The 26,057-nt window shown below is 34.2% G+C and overlaps 1 protein-coding gene across 6 annotated transcripts in view; it reads left to right on the top strand.

Moving 5' to 3' along the window:
- Nucleotides 1-26,057, top strand: part of PRKD1 (protein kinase D1) — a 407,876-nt gene that overhangs the window by 373,350 nt on the left and 8,469 nt on the right. For all 6 annotated transcript variants that reach the window (XM_051977312.1, XM_051977314.1, XM_051977313.1 and 3 more), the window contains 3 exons: nucleotides 2,644-2,805; nucleotides 3,456-3,554; nucleotides 5,655-5,922. In XM_051977312.1, coding sequence (XP_051833272.1) covers nucleotides 2,644-2,805; nucleotides 3,456-3,554; nucleotides 5,655-5,922 — 529 coding nt within the window. The remainder of the gene's footprint in view (nucleotides 1-2,643; nucleotides 2,806-3,455; nucleotides 3,555-5,654; nucleotides 5,923-26,057) is intronic.

Genomic DNA, 26,057 nt, shown 5'->3' on the forward strand with positions numbered 1-26,057 from the left:
GATAGCCTTGCTGAAAAATCCAATTCACTTTATTTTCATACCAAAATTTCTTTTTTAAAGATTTCTTTTTATTTTTAATATTTTGGTTTTTTTTAGTTTCATGTAAAACAATTTTTTTAACATTTGTATTTAAAATTTTAACTTCTAGTTTATCTTGCTTTCTCCTTCCCTACATCCTTCTAATCAAGAAGGCACATATGAAGTTATACAAAACATTTTTATAAAAGTCATGTTATGAAAGAAAACATAAATCTTTCCCCTCAAAAAAACCCTGAAGAAAAATAAATTTAAAAAAAAGTATACTTCAGTATGTATTCACACACAATTCTTTCTCTAGGTATGGATAGTATTTTTCATCATAAGTTCTTCAGAATGGTCCTGGATTACTATATTGTTGAGAATAGATAATTGTAGAGGGCTGGAACTTTGGAGAAATATACTTGAAACAAGGATACTTACAACAAGTTGTTAACTCAGTGGAATGATGAGATGATGGTTCTCTAATATACAAAGGACTTAGTATGGTGATGTAATGGTTCTCTAGTTCACACATAATCAGTATGCTGTGAAGATATAATTGTAATATCTGATTCAACCTTTTCAGTAGGTGTGGTACAAAAAATTGCCACAACCCAAATAAAATTTGTAGCTTCTAATATATATCAGCTCTTTAAGGAACTTCAAGAGCAAGTGAGAAAGCATCCAAGTAAGATTTATATTTTGCAGGTCCACTCTCATAGTGGACTTCCAGGTCCTATTTTTTTTATGGAAATTAAAAGGCAGATTGCCTTCTAACCATGTTAGCCAATACTCCTTTATTTCAGGCAGCCCAAGAATTTCATTCTAAATATAATCAGGTTGCTCAAGCTTTACATCTGCAATTTGGGATAATAAAAGTGGAAGCTAAGAGCACAGTAAAAGCCTGTACAGCTTGCCTTCCTTTCCACGGTTTTATGCTTCCTCCAGGGAAGAATCCTCGTGGTTTGAGACCCAATGACATTTGGCAAATGGAGGTGATCCATTATAAATCTTTTGGTTCTCTGTCTTTTATCCATGTTGTAAGTATCCTTGTTTCAAGTATATTTCTCCAAAGTTCTGGCCCTCTACAGCTGATCATCCCACAGTATTGCTCTTATTTGGCACACAGTACATTTCATCTTATTTGAGCTCATGGAGGACTTTCAAGGTTTTTCTGAGAGCATGCTGCTCATCATTTCCCATAAAACAACAGTGTTCCATCACAATCACATACCACAACTAATTCAGCTATTCTGCCAACAATGGGCATCCCAGGCATCAATTTCCAATTCTTTACCCTGAAAGAAGAACTGCTATAAATATATTTTTTTACATATGGGTACCTTCCCTTTTTTAAAAATATGCTTTGGGATACATGCCTAGTAATAGTGTTGCTAGGTCACCCATGATTTTATAGACTTTTGGGAATAGTTCCAAACTCCTTTGTTGAATAGCTGAATCAATTCACAATTTTACTAATACTGTATCAATGTCCTATTTTCCCCACATTTCCTCCAACATTTGTCATCCTGCCCTCGCCCATCAGTTTATCTAATAAGTATGAGGAAGTATCTCAGAATTGTATCAACTCTCTCAATTCAATGAGTTAGAGTATTTTTATGTGACTATAAATACCTTGATTATCTGAAGTCTGTTCCTATCTTTTAATTATTTATCAGTTAGAGAATAGCTATTAATTTTTTTATGAGTGGCTCAGCTCCCTATACATTTGAGAATGAGGCCTTCATCAGAGAAACTTGGTTCAAAATTCTTTTAACAATTATTAATTGCTTACTGCATTCCATCCCCCTCAAATCCACTGTTTATTCTGTCTTTCTTTTCACCCTGTCCCTCCTCCAAAGTGTTTTGCCTCTGACTACCCCCTCCTTAAATAAGCCTCCCTTCTATCACCCTCCCCTTTCTTATATCCTCTTCTCCTCCTCCTTTCCTACAGGGTAGATAAATTTCTATACAATTCACTTTAATAACATTTATTAAGCTTCTAATATTTTCTAGGCACCTTGCTAAGTATCAAATAAGGTCATATTTATTGTCTGAAAAGTGCCCTAAATTGCTAATAATTAAAGGACAAATTATTTACCTTTTCAGTGTTCTAGGCAACATTCTAGACAATATAGCTAGATGGTCCAGTGGGACAGAGCTCTGGACCCTACAGTCATAAAGACCTGAGTTCAGATGTGGCCTCAGAGACTTATTATGTCATCCTGGGCAAGTCACTTAACTCCTATTTGCCTCAGTTTCCTCATATGTAAAATGGTCTAGAGAAGGAAATGGCCAACCCTTCCAATATCTTTGCCAAGAAAATCCTAAATGAGGGTTACAAAGATTTGGATCCAACTGAACAACAAAGGGAAATTTGGGTTTAGTATGAAGAAAAATGATTCTATTCTCCAGAAAAAAAGAACTAAAGATATGTTTTATAGGGATATAAAAATTGAAACAGTATGAAGCAACATATGTAGAATTTGGAAGTGCTGGGAAATTTTAGCTGTAGATTCCTCCATAGCTTTAAGCATGAACAGTTTTATTTAATCAGAGAGTCTGCCAAAGAGTATTAAAAAAAAAAACCTCATTTTCTTCAAGTGCTTTATTTATCTTTAATAGAACCTTCATCACCCTGGTGTTGTAAATTTGGAGTGTATGTTTGAGACGCCTGAAAGAGTGTTTGTTGTTATGGAAAAACTCCATGGAGACATGCTGGAGATGATCTTGTCAAGTGAAAAGGGCAGGTTGCCAGAGCACATAACGAAGTTTTTAATTACCCAGGTAAGGAATCAATTAAAGATCTAGAAAAATAATATTTAATATCAAATGTTATTCTTGTTTATATTTTTCTAGCCTTATTCTTCAGGTTCTTCCCCCAAAGTCTACAATATAAAATAAATGTGAAATGATTTATTACTTCATATGATATTATCAAATTATCAAGGAGCTTCAAGTTATGAACTAGCTACTTAGAAGTTACTAACATTTGCAGTTACATATTTTGGAAGCTGGCAAGAAAAAATTAAGGTGGGAAAGGGAAAAATTCTAATTCTCCCTAGGTGGAATGAATGTTCCTATCAGCTTTTACAGCTGTTAACAGAATTTTCCTCTCTCATTCTAAATCTCTCTCATTCCCCAGTTTTGGTAATCAGACAAAAATCTACAAAGTGTTTTTTCTTTCAAGGATTCAATATAAGTATTATATAACCTATATGTCCATATTATGTATAACATATATTATTTAGTATATGCATATATTGTAATAATTTTAATATCTCATTGCACTATTCAGAATATGAAGAAGAAAAGCATGGCCTGGATTTCTGTAATGCACTGAGTTCTGGCTTAATATTTCAGTGTAATTTACATATGGGTAAAACATAAAACAACAATATAAAATGAAATTTTCTTTTGGGTTTTCTTTTTGACAGATACTTGTTGCCTTGAGGCATCTTCATTTTAAAAATATTGTTCACTGTGATCTCAAACCAGAAAATGTATTGTTAGCATCAGCTGATCCTTTCCCACAGGTGGGTATGAGATTTTTTTTTTAGTAAAATACCAGACCCTTACTCCCATTCATAATGTCTATCACTTATTTCTCAAATTATCATTTACTGAAATCCAATTTTCTCAGCCATATTTGTATCTATTCATTGACATATTCTTTCCAGCACCCAACATTTAAAATGCTTATTTTTAATTTATTTATGCTTATCCTTTTAAAATGCTTATTGATTATTGATTAATAAAATACTTGTGATCTTCCTTCTGACTTTGAGACTAGCAGCATACTTAATATAAGTACTGACAATTTATTGTTTCTTTCTTTGTCTCCTTTGGCTCTCAGTAGTTTTTAATTTTTCCCAAATCCTCAAAAAAAAAAAAACTTTATTTAGTTCAATTCAAAAAGCACATATTTATCATCTCCATTGTGCCAGCCACCATGCTAGTTTTTCTGGCAATACAAAGACAAGCATGAGACCATTCTTGCCATCTAGGACCTTAAATTCTAGTATGTAGGTACAATAAATTTACAGATCACTAAATGCAAAACATAAAGTAAATAGAATGCTATTTAGTGGCACTAACAGTTGAGGGAATCACAAAAGGACTCTTGCAGTATAGGAAAATGGCACTGGAGCCAAGCCTTGAAAGGACTGCAAGAGATGAAAGTCAGAAGAGAATATTCCAGGAATGGAGAAAGGAGGGACCAGTGTAAAGGCTTCATGCAAGAAGATAGAAGGGCACATAGAAAGCCAGAAGATCTTTTTGGCTGGAATATTAAGTATGTGAAAGTAATGAAGAATAATCAGCCTGAAAGAGAGATTGGAGCTAGATTACAAACATCTTTAAATTTTAGATAGAGGAGTTTACATATTGTCTTAGCAGCAATGGAGCTATTGAGCTCTTTCAGCAAGTTTGTAGGCTTTGTAGGCTGGTCAGACCCGTGCTTCCAGAATATCAGTTTTGTAGCAATCAAAAAATAAAATGCTAGACTGAAATTATAATACATACATACATATATATGTATGTGATATATACATATATATACTCAAAAATATAAATAATATTTTATTTATATGTGTGTAAATATTTAGAAATGGTCACATGTTCTTAGTTAAGTTCATTAGCTACAAAATCCATCAGCAAGATTTTATAAAATGCCCAAGCTTTCTACTAAGTGTTAGGTTTACAAAGAGAAGCAAAAATCAGTCTCTGCTCATGGAGTTCACAGTCTAATGGAGGAAACAACAAATAACTCTACAAAGATGATTTACACAAGATAAAGTGGATATAAACCCACATGGAGAAAAGGTACTAGTATTAAGGAGAATCAGTAGAGATTTCTTGTTGAATTTTATCCTGTATTTGAAGGAAGCCAAGAGATGGAGGTGAGGAGGGATAGAATTCTAAACATGGGGCATAGCCAATGAATATGCTACAGTAGGGCTTGAAAACACATTGGATATGAGGACAGGGAGGGAAAGGAGAAAAAGTGGGAAAAAAAGGAGTTGAAGTTGACACCCAGATTTTGAACCTGGGTGATTAGGAATATGGTGGTGCCTTCATCAGTAATAGAAAGTTTGCAAGAAAAGAAGAACTTATGGGGAAAGTTATTGATTCATTTTGGGACATGTTGAGTTTAAAATATCTGCAGGACACTGTTTGAAATGACCAATAGTCATTGGGAGATATGAGACTAGAGGTCAGGAAAGAGGTTAGGTCTAGATAAGTAGGTCTGAATGTCTTTGTCTTAGAGATGATAATTTAATTCATGAAAGTTGATGAGATTAATAAGTGGGATAATATAGACGGGGAATAATAAACTTTTGCAAATTAACACATGTTAAGTTTCCCAGAGCTGGAATTGAATGTGTGTGTGTGTGTGTGTGTGTGTGTGTGTGTGTGTGTGTGTAGTATCTTGTGTGAGGAACAAGAAGGAGGTCCTAGAGAGTGCAAGGAGCAGGTAAGATGCAGGAAGATTAGAGAGAACAGAAGGATCCAATTTCTAAAGAACTTTGAATGCTCTCGCTCTCTCTCTCTCTCTCTCTCTCTGTTTAACTAAAAGAGAATAAAATAGTGACATTTATGCATTTAATTTCATTCCATATTTTTATTCCAAACAGGTGAAACTCTGTGACTTTGGTTTTGCTCGCATTATTGGAGAGAAATCCTTCAGAAGATCAGTGGTAGGCACACCAGCTTACCTAGCTCCAGAAGTTCTTAGGAACAAAGGCTACAATCGTTCTCTGGACATGTGGTCTGTTGGAGTTATCATCTATGTAAGCCTCAGTGGTACATTTCCATTTAATGAAGATGAAGATATACATGATCAAATCCAGAATGCAGCCTTCATGTATCCACCTAATCCCTGGAAGGAAATCTCTCCTGAAGGTAACCTCTGTCTTCACTAGAATCTGTTCACATAGCAAAGCTTCATTATAGGGCAGACAGATTATGTTGCATTATGGGAGCTCAGAAGCAGAACGATGTAAAAGTACAAAAACACAGTAAAAACATCGGACTCAATAGTATTTAGATACAAAAAAATTTTTTTTCCACTTGAATCTGAAAAATCCAACCTCACTGATGATGAAACTGGTTAGACCTTCTCTCTTACTTCTGGCCTAGATACCTGCCCCATTGAGGTGCCACGTAATACTATTAAGGAATCTCTGTAAAGTAAATTCACGTTTCTATATAGCCTATATGTTATGGTAAGACATAAGTTAACAAGAAAGAAATGAAGTAGGTCCTCAATATGATTATTATAATTTTTTGACTGTTGGGGTGAAGGTGGGGTTAGGGAAGGTATTTAGCTTTTGAAACAATTGATATTTTTAAAAATAATTTTGTCATTCTTGTGTATACATGAATATATGTATAAATTTAAACATGTCTGTATATTTGTACATACATATACTCAATTTGTTTATTCTTAGATATGAGCAACAGCAATCTAAGAATTACAGAGTTGTGTGCATGTATTTATACATGTATAAACAGACAGACATTTATACACATATATAAACACATGCATATATCCAAGAATTACAAAATTGTATGATTGTGTGTATGCACACACACATACATACACAAACGTATACCTATAAGATTCATATATACATGTAATCAGAGTCTTCTGATTCTTGCATATATCCTCAAGAATTACAAAATTATATAATTTATGTGTATATACACATACATATATCTTAAGGAATTATCTATCTGTGTATATTATATATATTTATATATACATATATAATATTTCTCTGTTTATATATGTATAATATGTTTGTTATGTTTGTACAAATATACACCAATATGTATGAGAAAAAAAGGGGGAGGGGAAGAGACAAAGAGATATGTCAATGTTTACTACCCATCATTAGCAGATAAAATATAGGTAGGCATAGCAAGATTTTTAATAATATGATTTATAATCTATACTCTGTATACTGTTACATGGAAGATAATAGGATTGTAGATGTTGTGATAGGGGAGTCAAAAAGACCCAGGTTCTTGTATACATATTAATTGCATGACCATAGGCAAGTTATCTAACAATCCAGAATATGCAGCAGCTTTCTAAGATTCTGTGTTTGAAGTAAGTTCTTTATTTGCACTGGTAGAGGGACTTTATGTAATGGGAGCACCCTCCACAAATGAATTCACAAATTGACTTTCCTCTTCCTACAACAGTACACAGTCATAAAATGCTATTATCTTTGGGAACTTTTTCAACAGTGAAGGTTAAAACAGTGAAGAGTTTACTCATTAATGTCAAGTTATCTTCAAATGTAATTGAAGTTTTAGTATTACGATGTCCTTGAGTAGTCCCAAATTAATTTTCTGTTTTCCAGTATACAAGCCCAGGTAGATAACAAGATTTGGCCATTTTTGAACATATAAAATATCTATCCATAAAATGGTTCACTTTCCTTGAAAAACAGTTGTTGATACTGCATAAATTTACATTTCTAAGTGAAAAAAATTTTTTTGATTTGTGTCAGCAACTTCCATTGACAAGACATTCTTGAAACTTGCTACGGATTGGAGCCCTGAAAATGGTTCATAACTTGGCATGCTTTCTCCAGTATACCTTTTTCTATTCTCCAGAAATACACAAAAGATATTTGTTCTTTAAATTATCCAAATATTATTGTGACTATTTAATGCCTGCTGTTTTGGGCTATGGTTGCAAATGCTTTATTTAAGGGAAGAAGGCTGATCTTCTGGTCAATGGATCATATTCATATCCAGCAGTTTTGTTTGGATTGCTTTTGACTACTTCAGAAAGTTAAAGCTGAGCTAACTCCTGGAGATAAACTCTCTTTTATTTGTCATCTGTAGAGCATCATTAAAAGTAGTGTTGTAAAAATGGAAAAAAAGTGCTTGTATAAACCACAGAAGGTAATTTAAATTCATGTGACTATCATAGCTTCTAAAAATCACAAGTGACTAGTACTTTGGAGTTACCATTAGCAGCATCATCAACATCTTATAACTAGTATCAAAATGCATCCAAATGGCATGTATCTGGATGGAAGGTATAAATGGCAAGACAGCTGTAGTATACTAGCAAGAATATGCTAAATTTTCCAGCTAGTATAGTAAAGGCAGAATATAAAATATCCTTCCATGTTACATGACATAAGGAATAAGAGATTGATATAAAACATCCTTGGGACCTGATCTTATCAGGAAAATTTTTTAAATTTAATATTTAAAGTTATTGAAAGTGACTAAACCTCTACTCCAAAAATTCCATAAGATAATCAGATATTTTTTCCTGGCAGGCATAGGGGAAAAAGGAAATTTTCCTTTTTAAATTTTTCTTGAAACATAGAAAAGATCAATACTTTAATTTTAAAAACTCTGTTTTACCAATATCATGGAAAATGGTTGACCTTTTAATAAAGAGCAGAGCTTAAGCTGGGCCTTGAAGGATGGATAGAATTTTCAAATATTGAAGAGAATATTACAGGGAAAGGGAAATATATGAATGAAGATTTACAGATGAGAACTGGTCAGGCAAATCCATAGCTTGAATGTATTTAATTTATGATATATTTATAATTAATATTGAAATTTTGATATAGATATATCAGTGTGGATATAACTGATTTTCCCATTACATCAAATCAGATAATGCAAAGACAAACTCACTACAAAGCATGTAACCCTACTTTTGAGTTGATAACTGTCAACAGAGTTTAACTATTCCTCTTCTTTTTTCCTTTCTCTTCCCTTCTATTTCCTTCTTTCCTCCCCTCCCTTTTCCCCTTTTCTATCTTTCCCTCCCTCACTTCTTTTTTTCTTTCTTTTTCTTTTTCTCCTCCTTTCTGTTCACTTCTCTCTTAATTGTACTTTTAAAAATCATATCTTACCTAGTGGTCTATATATTTCATGTTAAAATGTGAAGTGAATGGTAAATAGATAGTGTCATCATTTTGAAAGTAATGGAAAATCAAGCAGTTATGTTCTCCTTCAGTTCGCAGATAATCCTGTGGGTAAAGATTTACTTAAAGCAAAATACTCTGGCCAAAAACAAATGTGAGAAGAAAATAAGCCAGAGAACTCAGGCTCAAAAAATGAGACCAGAAGGCCAAAGATGATATTAATAAATATGCCAAGTTGCAAACAGAATTATCTTCAGAAGACATAGGATTAACTACTTCAACTTCACAGCAGAGTGATAGAGAGATACTAAGAGTAATAGGCTGCCAGAGCAAGTTTTAAAAAAAGTCAAACAGACATGTTTGACACCACAGATAGAATATTTCAACTGCAGTAAGGACTCTAATATACCATATGATATAGTATGGTTAAGATAAGTTGATGGTTTGTACTTGTTCCAGAGACCTAGAACCAAATGTAGAAAACTATGCAAGGACTAATATACTGTCAGATAATTGAGAGCTAATAATATAATTCTTAAGTAATAAATTTTTTTCTTCTCTTGCATAAGCTTATGTGCATTAGGTTTAGATTTTTTCTAACTTTGTGTGTATGTATGTGTGTGTGTGTATGTTGTTTAGTTTTGGTTTTGGTATGGTAGCATCCATTCATTCTCAGACATCAGATAATAGACTAAGTTATCTGTTCAGTGGAACAGTTAGGAATTCCTAAGTACCAATACTACATAAACCAAATAATGATTATTTGGGCAGACTAGATAGATGAATCTTTTGAAATGTTAACAACTCAACAAACATTTATTCTGAGTCAGATGCTGTGCTAAATCCTAGGAATACAAACATAACCAAAAAGAAATCCAGTCTCTGACCTCAACCAGCTCACAGTCTAATCCAAATAGAGAAGGGCAAACATAAAAGAAATCTCAGAGGCAAGGAAAGAAAGTTGGAAAATTCTGCTGTGTCATGGTGGACAAACAAGTCCATAGAGTCAGGAGTTGAATCCAAAAATAGAAGAAGTAAAAATGTCTGGCATGATCACTTTCCCTAAAATAAGAGTTCCGTGAGGAACTGACCAACCACAGTAAGAGACAGCAGAGATAAGATGACCTTCTACAGTGAGTAAGTGGCTGTTAGTAGGTAAGTAGGTAAAGAAGTCTGAAGAATCAGAATCGAAAGTGGAATGAAGGGAGGAAGTTAATGAAAGCAAGAAGGAAAAAGGAAATCAAGTCACCATGTGGTTATATTCATTAGTGCCAAGGTTAGTTTTTGTCAAAAATTGCATTTCTTTTTTTTAGATGTCAGACTTACAAATGATAGCTTTTAAAAACTTGACAATTAGTTTCCTCCCTTTCTCAATGTAAGTCCTACTCAAAGATCTCTTTCCATTGCGTCCATTTTTTTCCTATTCACTCATTCCTTCACTCTTTGCAATTTGGCTTCCAAATTTCTGAAATTTCTGCTGATAAACATAACAGAAATCTTTAACTGCCAAACATGATTTTTTCTCAATCTCTTTGCTACATTTTTCACTCTTGACTACCCCTTCTTCTTGGTTAATCTCTTTTCTCTGGTTTTCATGATACGATTTTTTGCTGGTTGTCTTCCTACCTTTTTAAACACTCATTCTCTGTTGGTAACTCTATCCATATCCTAATGGACCTAAAGGCTTTATCCTGGAGCTTTTCTTTCTTCTTTATTCTATTTCAAAGATTCCCATAAACTCCCATGATTAATTAATAATAATTTTTATGCAGATGTTTCATGAATCTATACGAACAACCCTCAATCCCTCTCTTGAGCTTCAAAACTAGATTATCTGTTGATTTTGTGAGAAAATAGAAATCCTTCCCATTAGCTTTTAAAAAATCCTTCAACTTGTCCTTTTAGCCTAATTATATACCAGTCTGTTTCTTACTCCCTACAAATCCATCCAACCTGTACACCTTTCTTTCTTTCTTTCTTTCTTTCTTTCTTTCTTTCTTTCTTTCTTTCTTTCTTTCTTCTTTCTTTCTTCTTTCTTTCTTTCTTTCTTTCTTTCTTTCTTTCTTTCTTTCTTTCTTTCTTTCTTTCTTTCTTTCTTTCTTTTCTTTCTTTCTTCTTTCTTTCTTTCTTTCTTTCTTTCTTTCTTTCTTTCTTTCTTCTTTTTTCCCCTGAGGCAATTGGGATTCAGTGACTTGCCCAAGGTCACACAGCTAGGAAATGTTAAATGTCTGAGGCCAGATTTGAACTAAGCTCCTCCTGACTTCAGGGCTGGTACTCTATCCACTGTGACACCTAGCTGCCCCTGTACATCTTTCTTTTCCCCACCATGACATTCCATCTTCCATCTTTATGCCTTTGTACTGACTTTTTCCCTAGGCCTAAAATGCATTTTCATCTCTACCCTACCTCAAAGCATTACATGATTCCTTCTAAAACCAAATTCTCCACAAAGCCTTTACTGGTCCACCCAAAGTTAATACCCTTACCAATTTCCTTGTTTTGTTTTTATGATTATTCAGTATATGTTTCAGTATAGTTATTCTATATATCCTTAGACACATGTACAGAATATAACCCTCAATAGAATTTAAATGCCTTGAGGAATGGGACTATTTCAATTTTTGTACCTCCATCCCTAGTACCTAGTACAGTGCTTAATCTTCACAGTAGTTTATGCTTTTTAATTAGTAGTGAAGACCTCCAAATCTCCCCCCTCCCCCAGATTAAAGTGATTGGTAGTGCTTAAGATTGGAGAGGTGACCTGGCAGTTTCAGAGATGCTTTCCTGCTTTCCCTTTTTGTATAGGAAAAGTCCCACTTCTGAGTCCTTTTCAAGAATTTTGCAATGCTGATTGGTGAGAAGTAAGGTACCATCTCCTACTTCTGTTGCTTGATCTATGCTTTAGGCTCTTTAGGTTCTGTAAGTTGTTGAGAGGAATGAGAATATTAGATTGAACTATTTCACAATTTTCTCAATATTCGGCAATAATAGAAATGTTTTGGCTCTTATCTGTGGTTCCAGGTTCTATGTAGCTTGAGACTGGATGGCGATTTAGATAATAAGGTTAGTGTTTGGAAAATGAGAAACCTGACCCAGTTTTAGGAATAGAAATTGAATAAGGAACAATTAATACAGGATATTAGGTAATTGATAGGAGCATGAATCTTCTCAGGGACTTATGTTTCTTCTTCTTCTTGGCAAGTGTCCAGGAAATGACTTGGTGCTATTCTCTCAGGATAAGGATCAAAAGATTTATCGAGATGCTTATGTCTTTTTTTTTTTTCTTTGAGGATTCTACCGTAGGCTGGTTCTAGAGATGTTTCTCAGATTGTTTAGAGAAGGAAGAATAAATTCCAATATACAAAATTCCTTAAAAAGGCCTTATTTATTAGTAATGCTATATGTAAATGTATATATTCATGTGTATGTGTGTGTGTGTGTGTGTGTGTGTGTGTGTGTGTATATATATATATATATAGAAAGAGAGAGAGATTTACACATATATACATTTTAAAATATTCTATACTGAATAATAGAAATTTATTTTTATTCTCCTGAGGGAATATGGCACTTGGGAATGAATGAATAAAACATTTTGTTAAGCCCTGGGGATACAAATCAAAAAGCAAGACAGCCCCTGTCCTCAAAGAACTTTCATTGTAATAGTGAAAAATAAAAAATAATATATATTGGGGAGCAGTGGCAAAGAGGAAGTATTTTGGTCCTGGAAATCAGAATGATGATGAGAAAGCAGAGAAATTAGCCTGATCAGAACAATTCCAGGTCTTGTAGATAAGGTGAGGTGTAGATGAATCAGATCTAGAATAAAAGGTGGAATGTGATCTGAGCAATAAAAGAGGAAAATTGAAAGGGGAAAAGGTAAAGGCCCCAGATAATTGAATGAAGAGAATGGTATCACTAGCAAGGTGAGAAATAATTTCCTCAGGGACAGGGATATTTTTTTTTTCCTGTGAGAGTACTGAGCGAGAAGATTTCAGAAATGTTGAAAAGGTAGTTGTCAGAGTACTTGGTGCATTTCCCTCATCAAAGTGCATTGATAAGATCAACTTGAGAACTGGTTGGAAATCTGAGCAACTTCAGAAAAAGGCATGTAAAAAATCATCAAGAAACTGCTTTCCCCCTAATCCCCCACATCACAAGTGGTTCATGTTACTTTATCTGACATTAGAGAGGTAAACAGAAAGCAATCAACAGAGAAACAGTAGCAGGAAATTGTCTGCCGACAAGCCCCTCTCCTGCTCACTGGAGATCAATTTCTACGTTTCCAGGTGAAGATTCATCAGAGGCACCTTTGCCAAGCCACCTGCTGTGACATTATCTCTTGGCTTTGGTCATACAATTTAGCTAGAGACTTCAAGTATCCTGCTTAAAAAGGAAACTGTGACTTCCTATATACTCTTTCCTTTTAAAAAGGGAAAAAATAAAGACATTGCATTTCTGGTGATATATTCAACGTGCTTGTAATGAGAAATTATCTTTTGGGTTATGGCACATTAGTGAATTCAGCTCATTCTTGTTTTGGTATTCTGTTAGGTTCAATGCAATATTTCAGCTTTCAAGCAGACTCCCGAAGAGTTAATATCCATTAGAATACAGCACAATCAACATCTTTAAAATTGTGTAATAAGTCTGACCTGGCTGTAAGCTTAAGTTTTAAAGTGGAAAGAAATGAGACACTCAATAATTTATTCAACAGTTAACAAAAGGAAGTTTATTTAGCTGTATTATGAAAAGGATACAGCTTTTAGCTGGAGTAGAATTAGCCCCCTCCCCAACTTCCATACAGAAAGGCCTCTTGTTGAAGCAGGACTGGGTGTAGTGACTTTTCTGCCATAGATCATCCTCCAAGTTTTAAGGACATTGACTCCACCTGCTCTTAGGTAGCCAAGAAGCCTCTTTCCCATTTGGCTTAAGCCTTAGCCTCCTCAGCCAGTTAAGTCGCACAGACAGCTGCCTTTCCTTTTAGGGAAAAAAAAATTAACCTGGCCTACTTGGCAAGGACCCTGGGTGAATACTCCTATCACAAACTAACTACTATGGAAAATACAAACCTTAAACAGAATAAAGTCTGTGGTCTCAAGGAATTCACTTCAGTTTCTTCATCTGCAAAAAAGAGTTTTGATATAGATAGATCTCTAAGAACTATTTTTTAAGCTTTTATTTTAAGCTTAATTTTTCTTACCTATAAGGAACACTGCCTGTGGAGGCAGAATTCCTGGTTCCAAATCTCGGGAAAGATAGAGACAGACACGCAGAGAGACAGAGAGAGACGAAGGAAGGAAGGAAGAAAGGAAGAAAGGAAGGAAGGAAGGAAGGAAGGAAGGAAGGAAGGAAGGAAGGAAGGAAGAAGGAAGAAAACAGAGAGAGAGAGGAAGGGAGGGAAGAAAAGGAAGGGAAAGGGGGAAGAAGGAAGAAAGAAAAGATGGGAGGAAAAAAGGAAAAGATAAGGGAAGAAAGAAGGAACGAAAGAAGCACTTAAGTACTTCCAGGATCAATGCTTAATACATATGTGACTTACACAAGTCATTTAATTTTTCTGGGTCCCAGTTTCCTCATTTGTAGGCTAAATAGTCTTCGAAGACTATTCTAATTCTATGTCCATAATACTATGATGCTGGAACAAGAGGTTGTACTAAAATCTCTTTAGAGCATCTTACAACTCTGAGTGTTATAATCCTAATAGTAATAGGGCATAATATTTATTTCCCATTCATTCTTAGAAACTTATTAAAACCTAGTTTTGTTATAACTACATTTTTAAAATTAATCTGGTAAGACTCAAAATGTCACAAATTACTTTTGGATGAGAAGTGAAAAAAGCAGCACATATATAAAACAAAGCTAAATATAAGCTTACCTCTACCAGCATGTAATGTTAAATATAACCATGTACCTAAACTCTCAAATCCAAAGCTTTAGGCCTTCTCTAAGAAAGACACAGCTATAGATCTCCCTCTTACTAACTTACTGTTCACAATAAAAACTAACCCTATTGAAAATAAGATCCAAGTAGATTAGATCCAGAGATCTATCTAATCTTGTCCTAGACAAAAGAAATACTATTGTCATCTTAATCATTAAACTGTGTGTTACACTTTATTGAGCTTGCAAATCTAACAAGCCTTCTGAATTTTAATGAACAAATTGATTTGTCAACAGATTAACACTACTGTCAAATAGTAAAGAGGAAGAGGAGACTGGCCAGTGAGCTTCTCACAAAATACGTGCCAAATTCTAGGAATCTTAATCAGGATTGTTAGGCTACAGTTAACAGATTTGTATAGGGCAAAATCTACCAGGGTTAAACTGTTTGGAACACACTAAACTTGGAATTCTAGTTGTTGCTGCATATAACTGAAAAGTCAAAAGATATACAAAATAAAATATGAACATGAAGTGATGAGAACAAATATGCAACCATTAGAAGAAATGTGGAAAATTCCGGGGTTTTTTTTTAAAACAAAAAAGAATGAGACAATGGGTGAAAAAAATTGCCTAATAGTAATGACTTCATTTGTTGCAAGAGAAAAGTAAAGCATAATTGATGGATTTTTCTTTAAACAAATATTTATTTTTAGAGAAAAACTATGCAGAAGGAGTTTTGAATAAGAATGTAGACGTTGATTATAGCCCATGTATGAGCAGCTTCCTTGTTCACAAAGAAACTCAACAATTGAAAACCTGTGATTTGTACTTTGATTTCTAAGTTTCTACACGTCCAAGTTTATTTGATTCTCAAAATATAGAGATTTAAAGTTGTAAGTTTCCTTCAAGGCCTTCAAGCCCTTAATTTAACCCATAAGAAATTGTTGGAGAGGTGAAAAGACATAGCCATAGTCTCACAAGTAATAAGCAGCAATGCCAGAATTTCATGCCATGCCACTGTGCCACTGAGATCCAAGTTCATCCATCTTTTTTTTTTTCTCCCTGAGGCAATTGGGGTTAAGTGACTTGCCTAGGGGCACATAGCCAGAAAGTATTAAGGGTCAGAAGCCAGATTTGACTCAGGTCCTCCTGACTTCAGGGCTTGTGCTCCATCTACTGCACCAACTAGCTGCCCCCATCCATTAACCTTTATATTGATTTATGCTGCCTCTTGTAAGAGGTAATAGAGTACTATTTTATTGAAATGGAAAGTTATAATTGTGTAACTTTCCTCTAATGGAAGATCATTAGTTATGTCAGCATAATAAAGTAAATTCTTGATTTCTACCTTAAACTTTTGAAACCATTATTGAATGCTGAGGCTGTCATTCAGCAATACTCATAGGATTGGAAGTGAAAGGGAGTTGAAAAGCCACCTAGTGCAATGTCTCCCTTTTATAGATGAAGAAACTAAGACTTTAGTTTAGAGATTGACCTAGCTTGGTTAGCACATAGTACCTGTAATCAGGAAGATCTGAATTCAAACCCAACCCCATGAACTACCTGTGTGACCATGGTCAAATCATTTAGTCCAGTTCCCTTATCCTCATAAAGTAAAAAAGGAAATGGCAAACCATTCCAGTATCAATGAAAAAAATTCCAAATGGCCCAGATCATGAAGAATTGAACATGACTGAAAAACAATACACGTATTTAATAGGAGATTTGGAATTCAAATCCAGGTTCTCTTTCTCTAAATCCAGAATTCCTTCCACTGCACACTATATTGTTTCAACTTGTATTTACTCTTCTGCATCCCTTAAGACCTTTCACACTGTGTGAGCATTCTCAGAAATGTGAGAACGGATACAAAACAGGGGTACCATCCATCATCAAATCTTTCTCTACTGAGACCAGAATGGAAAAAAAAAAAATAAAGATTTTTGGCTTGCCTTGAAAGACTTCATTGGGATTCTGTGTTTGACCAGGGAATGGAGTGAGATTAGGATATTCTGTTGACTTGTTTACAGTTTGTAGCCTTTGGCACCAGCCCACAAGAGCAGCTTCCCAATGTTGCCCAGCAACAGCATGCAGAGTTGTGAGCTGGAATGTGGAGGGTTTTTGCAAAATGATTTTTTAAAATAAATACGCAACTTGCCATCAGCGTGAAGCAACCCATAAGGGAGATTAATATGTACTGCACAGAGACAGGTAATGAGTCAGAAGTACAAAAGAAATGAGCTTTATTTAATAGAAGAAAGAGAAGGGAGAAGCTAAAGAAATGATCAATTGCAGGTCTACTGAGAGAGAGAAAGGATATAATTAAAGAGAGAAAGTGAAAGAATGTGGAATCCAAATAAAAGCCAAGAGTAAAACTGGACTTAGACAAAGTAGTTAGTAACAGAGATTCACATACAGTTTTCCTTTGAAGGGAGAAAAAAATTTAGGGTTTTGAAACATTTTGCAGAGTTGTATTGATAATGTTTTGAATTACCCCTTTTAGAATAATAATAGCTAATATTTACAAAGGATTTTAAGGTTTACAAGGTACTTTGCATAATGCATTTCATTTTGTTTTATCCTTACAACTACCTTGCAAGGTAAGTGCTGTTATTATTGATATTTTACAGATGAGGAAACTGAAGCAGATAGCAGTTAAGTAACCTCCTCATGACATAGTTAGTACATAGCTGAAGGATTCAAATGCAGATCTTTCTATCTGCCATGTAACTGGGATCTGTCTAGAATAGTACTAATTTTCTGTTCCTACTGGCATATACTTTTCACATAATTGTTGTTGTTTTGTCTTTTGGTGACCGTATTTGAGATTTTCTTGGCAAAGATACTGGAGAGGTTTACCCCTTGCTCTCCAGCTCATTTTATAGATGAGGAAACTAAATGACTTGCCTAGAATCACACAGTAAATGACTAAAGCTGAATTTAAATTCAAGTCTTACTAACTCCAGGCCCATTGCTTTATTCATTGAACCATCTAGATATCTTCACATATTTTTGAAGGAATACACATTATGAGCATCACTGAGAAATAATTTAAATTACTTATTAAGTCCTTCAACCATTTCAGTATTAAATAACAAAATATTCTAATGTACCAAATGGCATACTAGGGACCTGAAGGATTGATCCATAACAACAACAACAAAAGTGATTTTATTCATCTAGAAATCTCCAGGTAAAGAAGAAGCCTCCTCTGCAAATGCAGATCGGCAAGAATTCTGAAAAGCTGAAAGTCTGCTAAGCTTTAAAATGCAAGAAAGCACTGGCCCTGGAATCTGAGGACCTCATTCAAAATCCTGCCTCTGATATTAGGACCTGCAATGACCTTAGGGGGGATCATTTAACTTCCCTGTTTCCTCATATAAAATGGGGATATTGCATTAGCTGGCCTCAGAGGTACTTTCCAGATGTCTGCTATAATCTGTAGCAGAGTTTCTTAAATTTTCTCCACTCAGGATCATTTTTACCTGAGAAACTTTCACATTGACCCAGGATATCACAACCCACAGTTTAAGAAGCTGCAATCTATAGATCTTTTATTTATTTTTAATATTATATAATTTTCCCAATTACATGTAAGATTTTGCATTCCAAATTTTTTCTCCTCCACTCTCTGTCTCCTTTTCCCAGCAAGGCAAGCAAACTGATAGAGTTTGTCCATGTTCAATTATGTAAATATATTTTCACATTAGTCCTATTGTGAAAGAAAAAAAAAAAAAACAGAACAGAAATAAAAAGCCACCAAAAAATTTTTTTAAAGGGAAAATAGAAAGCTTTGATACCCATTCAGTCTTCATGGTTCTTTCTCTGAATGTAGATAGTATTTTCTGTCATGAATCTTTTTGAATTGTCTTAAATCATTTTATTCTAAGAAGAATTAAGTAAATTGTAATTGATCATCACATAATGTTGCTCTTATTTAGTACATTGCTCTCCTGGTTCTGCTCACTTCATTGAGCATCAGTACACAAGTCTTTCTGAAATCTATCTGCTCATCATTTATTATACTACACTAGTATTCCATTGCAAATTCCCATATCACAGTTTATTGAGCCATTCCCTAATTGGTGGGGGTCCCCTCTATTTCCAATTCTTTGCCACCACATAAAGAGATGTTATATTTTTTCATGTAGAAACTTTTCCCTTTTTTTTATGATTTCTTTGAAATACAGAACTAATAGTGACACCACTGGATCAAAGAGTAAGCATAGTTTGATTGCACTTTGGGGCATAGTGCCTAATTGGTCTCCAAAATGATTGGATCAGTTCACAATTCTACAACAATGCATTAGTGTTCCAGTTTTCCCACATTTTCTCCAACAATGATCATTTTCCTTTTCTGTCATATTAGCCAATCTGATAAGTGTGAGATAGTACACCTCAAAGTTGTTTTAATTTGCATTTTTCTAATCAATCATGATTTAGAATATTTTTTTTCTCATGACTATAGATAGCTTTAATTTCATCTAAAAACTGCCTGTTCATATCCTTTTATTGCTGTTGGGCTTTGTTGGTGGTTGAGAAATGTTGATGATTTATGAGGGCTTATTTTGTATCTCAGAATTTTGCTAAAGTTGTTGATTATATCAAGTACATCTTTAGTTGATTCTTTTGGATTCTCTAAGTATACCATATCATCTGCAAAGAATGGCACTTTTACTTTCTCATTGCTTATTCTAATCCTTGGATTTCTTTTTCTTTTCTTATTGCTAAAGCTAACATTTCTAGCACTATACTGAATAATAATGGTGATAATGAGCATCCTTGTTTAATCCATGGCCTTATTGGAATTACAGATTCCAATTACATTACAGATGATTCTTGTAGCTGGTATTAGATAGATACTGAATATATATTAAAAAAAAAAAAAACAACATTCCGTATATTCCTATTTTGTTCAAAGCTTTTTCTGAATCTTTTGAGAGAAAAGTAATTTTTTAGGAATCCTCCTTTGCCTATTTTTTGAATAGTTTACATAAAAAGAGTAGTTTACATAATAGTAGAATTAATTGTTCTTTAAATATTTGGAAGAATTCATTTGTAAATCCTTCTGGTCCTGGATTTTTTTTTCCCCCCTTAGGGAGGTCATTAATGGCTTGTTCAATTTCTTTTTCTAAAACGGGATTAGTTAAGTATTTCCTCCTCTTTTAATCTGGGCAATTTATAATTTTGTAAATATTCATTCATTTCCCTCAAAACATCAGACTTATTGGCATACAACTGAGCAAAATAACTCTCAATTATTGCTCTAATTTTCTCTTCATTGATGGAGAATTCACTCTTTTCATTTTTAATACTGGTAATTCGTTTTTATTCTTTCATCTTTATGTCAAATTAACCAAATGATTTATTTGTGTCATTGATTTTTTCATAAAACTAGTTCTTAATTTTATTTCTTAGTTCAATAGTTGTCTTACTTTCAATTTTATTCATCTCTCCATTGATTTTCAGAATTTCTAATTTGGTGTTTAATCAGGGATTTAGAATTTATTCTTTTTTCCATCTTTTTTAGTTGTATGTCCACTTCATATAAGCATTTAAGATGCTAAGAATGACTTTGATTTAATCTCATAAATTTTGGTACAGTCTCATTATCATCATTATGTCTGATGAAATTATTGATTGTTTCTATGATTTGTTATTCAATACACTCATTCTTTGGGATTAGATTGTTTAGTTTTCAGTTAATTTTAATCTCTCTCCATTTCCCTTTATTACATGAAAATTTATTGCATTATGCTTTTAAAAGGATGCGTTTAGTAATTTATCTTTCTGCATTTGAATATGAGGTTTTTATGGCATAATACTTGGCCAGTTTTTGTGTAAGTGCCATGTATTACTGAGAAAAGAAGGCATATTCCTATCTATTTGCATTCAGTTTTCTCTTAAGGTCTATCACATTTAAATTTCTAAAATTCTATTCACCTTCTTAACTTCCTTTTTTTTTTTAAATTTTATGATTAGATTTATCTAGTTCTGAGAGGAAGAGGTTCAAGTCCCTCACTGGTATAGTTTTGTTATTTTTTCCTTTAACTCAATTTCTCCTCTAACAATTTGACTGCTGTACTGCTTGGTTGTAGTCCAAGTTCCTTTTCCTTCTGGAATATCATATTTTAAGTTCTCTGATCCTTTCATGTAGAAGCTGTTAAGTCCTGTGTGATCCTGACTGTGACTCCTGATATTTAAATTGTTTCTAGCTGCTTGCAGTATTTTCTTCTTGACCTAATAGTTCTGAAAGTTCCTTAGAATTTTCATTTGGGGATCTCTTTTAGGATCTTTTAGGAGGTGATTAGTGGATTTTTTAAAAAATGAATTTTTTATTCTCTAGTTCTAGGATATCAGAGTAATTTTCCTTGATAATTTCTTGAAAGATGCTAGTCAGTTTCTATTTTTCATTATGGCTTTCATGTAGTCCAATAATTTTAAAATTATCTCTCCTAGATTTATTTTCCAGGTCAGTTGTTTTTCTAATGAGGTATTTTGCATTTTCTTTTGTTTTTCCTTTTGACTTTGTTTGACTGATTCTTGATGTCACACAGAGTCATTAGCTTATATTTGTCCAATTCTAATTTTTAAGTAATTATTTTCTTAAGTGAAATTTTTATCTTTTTCCATTTGGTCAGTTCTATTTTTGAAAGAGTTGTTTTCAGTCAATTTTGTCTTAACTTTTCCAAGCTCAAATCTTTTTTCATTATTTTCCTGCATAACTCTCATTTCTTTTTCCAATTTTTCTTCTACCTCTCTCAAATGATTTTTTAAATCCTTTGTGAGCTCTTCTAAGAGAACTTTTAGGGTTTGAGACCAATTCCTATTCTCCTTTGAGGTTTTCCACATAATTATTTTGACATTGTGTTTGGATTTTCCCTGTTGCCATGGTAGCTTTCTATGGTCAGGGCTATTTTTTGTTTTTTGTTCTTTTTTTAATGTTGTTCTCTGCTCCTGGAGCAGACTTCAAGCTTCTTGCAATGAATGGGCCAGAGGCCTGGTCATTGGCTTTCTGTGCCAGGGCTCCTGAGACTGGTAGCTCCTGTTCAGCCTTGGGTTCTGGAGCTAGCAGTTTGCCTCCTGTACTGGGACTGGAGACCTCACAGCAGGCTTGCTATACCCCTTACCTGTTGAACCATAATTAGGGAACATCAGGTGCTGATCTGTGCTGTGGCTAAGAGACTGTTATTGGTTTGCCTGGATTCTACCTGCACTGGACTACACTCTGCTTTTTTCCCATAAGGCAGACCTTTCCTGAAGTTCAAGTTCAAGAGAGGGAATTGGTCATAGATGTCAAGATTAACAATCTATTCACGGTGCCAGATTATTTCATTGATAATCATGGAGAAATGACTGATCCCCTTCTTCTCACTCTTTTCATCTGATTTATGTATTGGATGCCAAACTCATTTCTATCCACTTGTATATATTTCTTGCAATTCAGAATACATGCCAAATGTGGTCCTGCATTCCCTTATTTTATCACAGATAAAATCTATATGTCAAGCTTCCTATTTTTCATAATATTACCTAAATTTCTTACGATTTAAATCTTCAGTTTATACCCTGAAACTTTATATTTATTAAATTGCAAATCTGTGTTTCCAAGGTGAGCTTTGATGGAATTGGGAACCTTGAAGCTTCACCCAGAGAACCATCAAGTTTAATGCTGTTAAATCTGATAAATTCTTAATTTATCAACATTTTTACCTTTCATAAAGGAGAAAATTGCTGTTCTGGATTTTATTCTTATCTGTTGTGTCCTGCTTTCTAGCACCCCCAAGTTGAGGTGACAAAACATACCATTTCTTTCTAAGCCCCCATGCCGGGGTGATTAAAATATTGATTCCTGCTTTCTAGAGCCCCCAGGTTGAGGTGACAAACCTTTATGGAGCTCCCACACTGGGGTGATTAAATATACCATTCTAGTGGAGGAGTGATGAGGCGAGACTCCCAAGGATGGTTAAAATATGGAGTCCATTTATTCCAAATTCTTTCACCCTTACATACCCTAATACCCTTATATAACCAAAGCAACACAGGGCATGCACTAAGTATATACTGCCCTTCTAGCACCACATAAACAGCTTGCTATTGTATGTAGTTCCCCACCTGGCATCACTTTCCACCTGCTATCACTCTGCTTCAATAACAACACAGGTTGTCACTGCCTCCTGACTTCTCTGGAAGGCCGAGAGCCCTTAGGGGAGATGGGGAGCCGAACCAGGCATTGTTAGCAGGTATCTTCTGAGCCGAAGGGTCTTATATCTCACCTAGAGTTTTCCCACTGACTGTGACCCTTTACACTTATCCATAAGGAAGTGATAGAGATATTGAAAGAAAATTATTTTGTTACTCTGGAAGTTGTGACTACAAGGAAAGATAATGATGGTCATAATTAAAATAAAGTTTAAAATTCAAGAAAACATTTTAAAAATTCAGAGCAAAGGCAAGCATGAGTTCATGCCTCAAAAACTTTCAAGAGGGAATATAATCTCTAATCAAATCTAGATTATGTATTAGTGAACAATTAAGTGGTAAAATGGATAGAGCCCTTGGGCCTGGGATCAAAAGGACTTGAGTTCAAATTCAGCCTCAGATATTTACTAGCTGTGTGACTCTAGAATAATTACTTAATCTCTGCTAGTCTCTGTTTCTTCAACTTTAAAATAAGGATAATGATACTCCCCCACTAAGGTTGTCATAAAGATTAAATAAGAGACCTATAATATTTGTAAAGCACTCTTAAAATAGTGCCTGGTATGTAGTATATGTTTAATAAATACTTGTTTCCTTGCTTCTGATTCCAGTAAAAAAGCAATTCGGGAAGTGTAATAGACTGAGGCTTGAGTTGATGCACTGAGGTCCCAAGCACATGAGGCTAAATAGTAATTGGACCATACTCTATTAATATATAAGCTTGGAGAAAGAATGGCCCCACCCACTCTTTGTGCAAGTCCTGATGTGTTGTATAGGAAATGACGATTTTGGTGGGTGGAGGCAGGGGAGGGAAGAAGGAAGTGAAAAGAGAGATTGCTGGCTGGCGTCTTGTCATAGCTGCTCACATTGCTATCACGACCCCTTCACCTCTGATCCCCCTTTCACCTGCAATCCCCCTTGACCTCTGCTGGTTGGCTTCCTGTCACTGCTGCCTATATTGCTATCTCAATCCCCCTTTACCTCAAAAAGAATAAAGATTGAAGATTTTTTCCTTAACCTGAATTCCTGACTCTGGCTGATTTTAAATATGCTGTTGTCACAGAGAAGGATCAAAAGAAAATTGTGTGACTGCATAAGGAAAGAATGGAAAAAAATGGAAGAAGTACTGAATAACCAAGAACACATACTAATTCACTAGCTTGTAAAAAAAAATATTGTCAGGAAGGGTAAAACCCAAAATGAATTGAATCTGAAGAAAAATACTTTTGACAATATTATATTATGTCTAAACATTCATATAAAATTTGAAACAAATTGAAAAATAAAAGATAGTTTAGTGCTAGAAGATAGTATAAAATCAAGAGATAGTAGTTCATTCCTATTTACAAATATATATATATATAAGTTCCACTTTATATAAGTTCCATTGTCCAAATATGGATATATATTACCTACCTGAGTGATAAAGTATTTTGGAAAGAAAAGCTACTATGATAAATTTTTGACTATTCATGGAAAAGTAAAAAAAGCAATGGAAGATTAAAGAATGGCAAAATAATTTTTAAAAGAGATTGACTCTAGAACTATAAAATTCTTCAATTAATGTTGGAATCCATGATAATTGGCATTTTCTCTCTGTTCCAGTCTGGAAGCACAGTAGTAATTTATAGGCCCAATCCCATTTAATTACTAAGATTCCTTTGATTTGCTCCATTTTTAACTAAGCCTGGAGTTTAGACAGTCTGATGTCCTTTCAATTCAGGGGTTTCACCCAGACAGATGTTCTATTGAATATTCACATTCAATTCAGGGAGAGAGCAATATAGCCAGAGTAAATAACACAAGATAAATACCGTGTTGGGAAGGCACTGAGATTAAAAAAAAAAAAAATACTTTGTAGAGAAAGAAGTGCTAGAGTTGCATATTGAAGGAATACAGAATTTTACAAATAGAGGTAAGGAATATGTATTCCAGCCATGAGGGATGGCCAGTGATTACAAAGACACAGAAATGGAAGAAACAATGCTTTGTATAAGGGGCAGAAAGAAGGCTAGTTTAGCTCAACCTAGACTCTAGGAAAGGGAAGAATATATAGGAGCAAAAAAGATAATTTGGAACCAAATTGTAAAGAACTTTAAAAGCCAAATAAAGGAGTTCCTATTTTATCCAAGAGATTAAACATTTAACAAAGCATCTTATGATAAACTTGTAGAAATGTAGACTAGATATATAATAACATTACTATGCCCTAATAATGTGAATAGTGAATTCCATGAAGTGGTCTTATTATTTGAATTTTTACTGCCTATTTCCATTGGTGTGGAGCCAACTATCAAATTTTACATTTATTGTAACTTTGAGTAATCTAAATTTGTAAGGTGTGATCACTTCATGCTATTCATTATTCACAATAATCAGGACTTAACTCTATTAGAAAGATTCTTCCTATTAGTTGATCCTCATTAATTAGAGTGTTAATGAGTAATTACATCAACTTAGAAGGAGATCTCACGTGAGAACCATGGGGTGCTGTACCTAATATTCTAGCTCTAGAGATAAAAGGGACCTCAGATGTCATCTAGTTCAACCTTTTTTAATTTTAAATAAAAAATTGAAATTAGAGAAGTTTGACTTACCAGTCATACCAGTATTAAGTGGCACAGGTGAAATCTGAAATTCAAACCCAGGTCCTCAGACTCCCCATCCCACATTCCTTCCATTATATCATGGTCTAGAATTAATTAGAAGGAACTTTAAGTGCCATCTAGTCCAATTTTTTATCCTTGGCAGCAGTTCTTTCAACTTGGCCCCTTCCTATTCAACATTTTCTCAATTACTTGGATGAAGACATAGATGCTTATCAGATTTGCAAATGACACAAACTTGGAAAGGAGAGCTACTATGATAGATAACAGCATCAAGATTCAAAACAATCTCAGCAGGCTTGAATCCTGGGCCAAAACCAACAAGATGAAATTTAACAGTGATAAATGAAAAATTCTGCACATTCAGAGCCAAAAGAATTTCACAAGTACAAGATGGGGGAGACCTGGCTAGACAGAAGTTCATGTGAAAAAG

This window comes from Antechinus flavipes, chromosome 2, assembly GCF_016432865.1.
Source record: "Antechinus flavipes isolate AdamAnt ecotype Samford, QLD, Australia chromosome 2, AdamAnt_v2, whole genome shotgun sequence".
Lineage (NCBI taxonomy): Eukaryota > Metazoa > Chordata > Mammalia > Dasyuromorphia > Dasyuridae > Antechinus > Antechinus flavipes.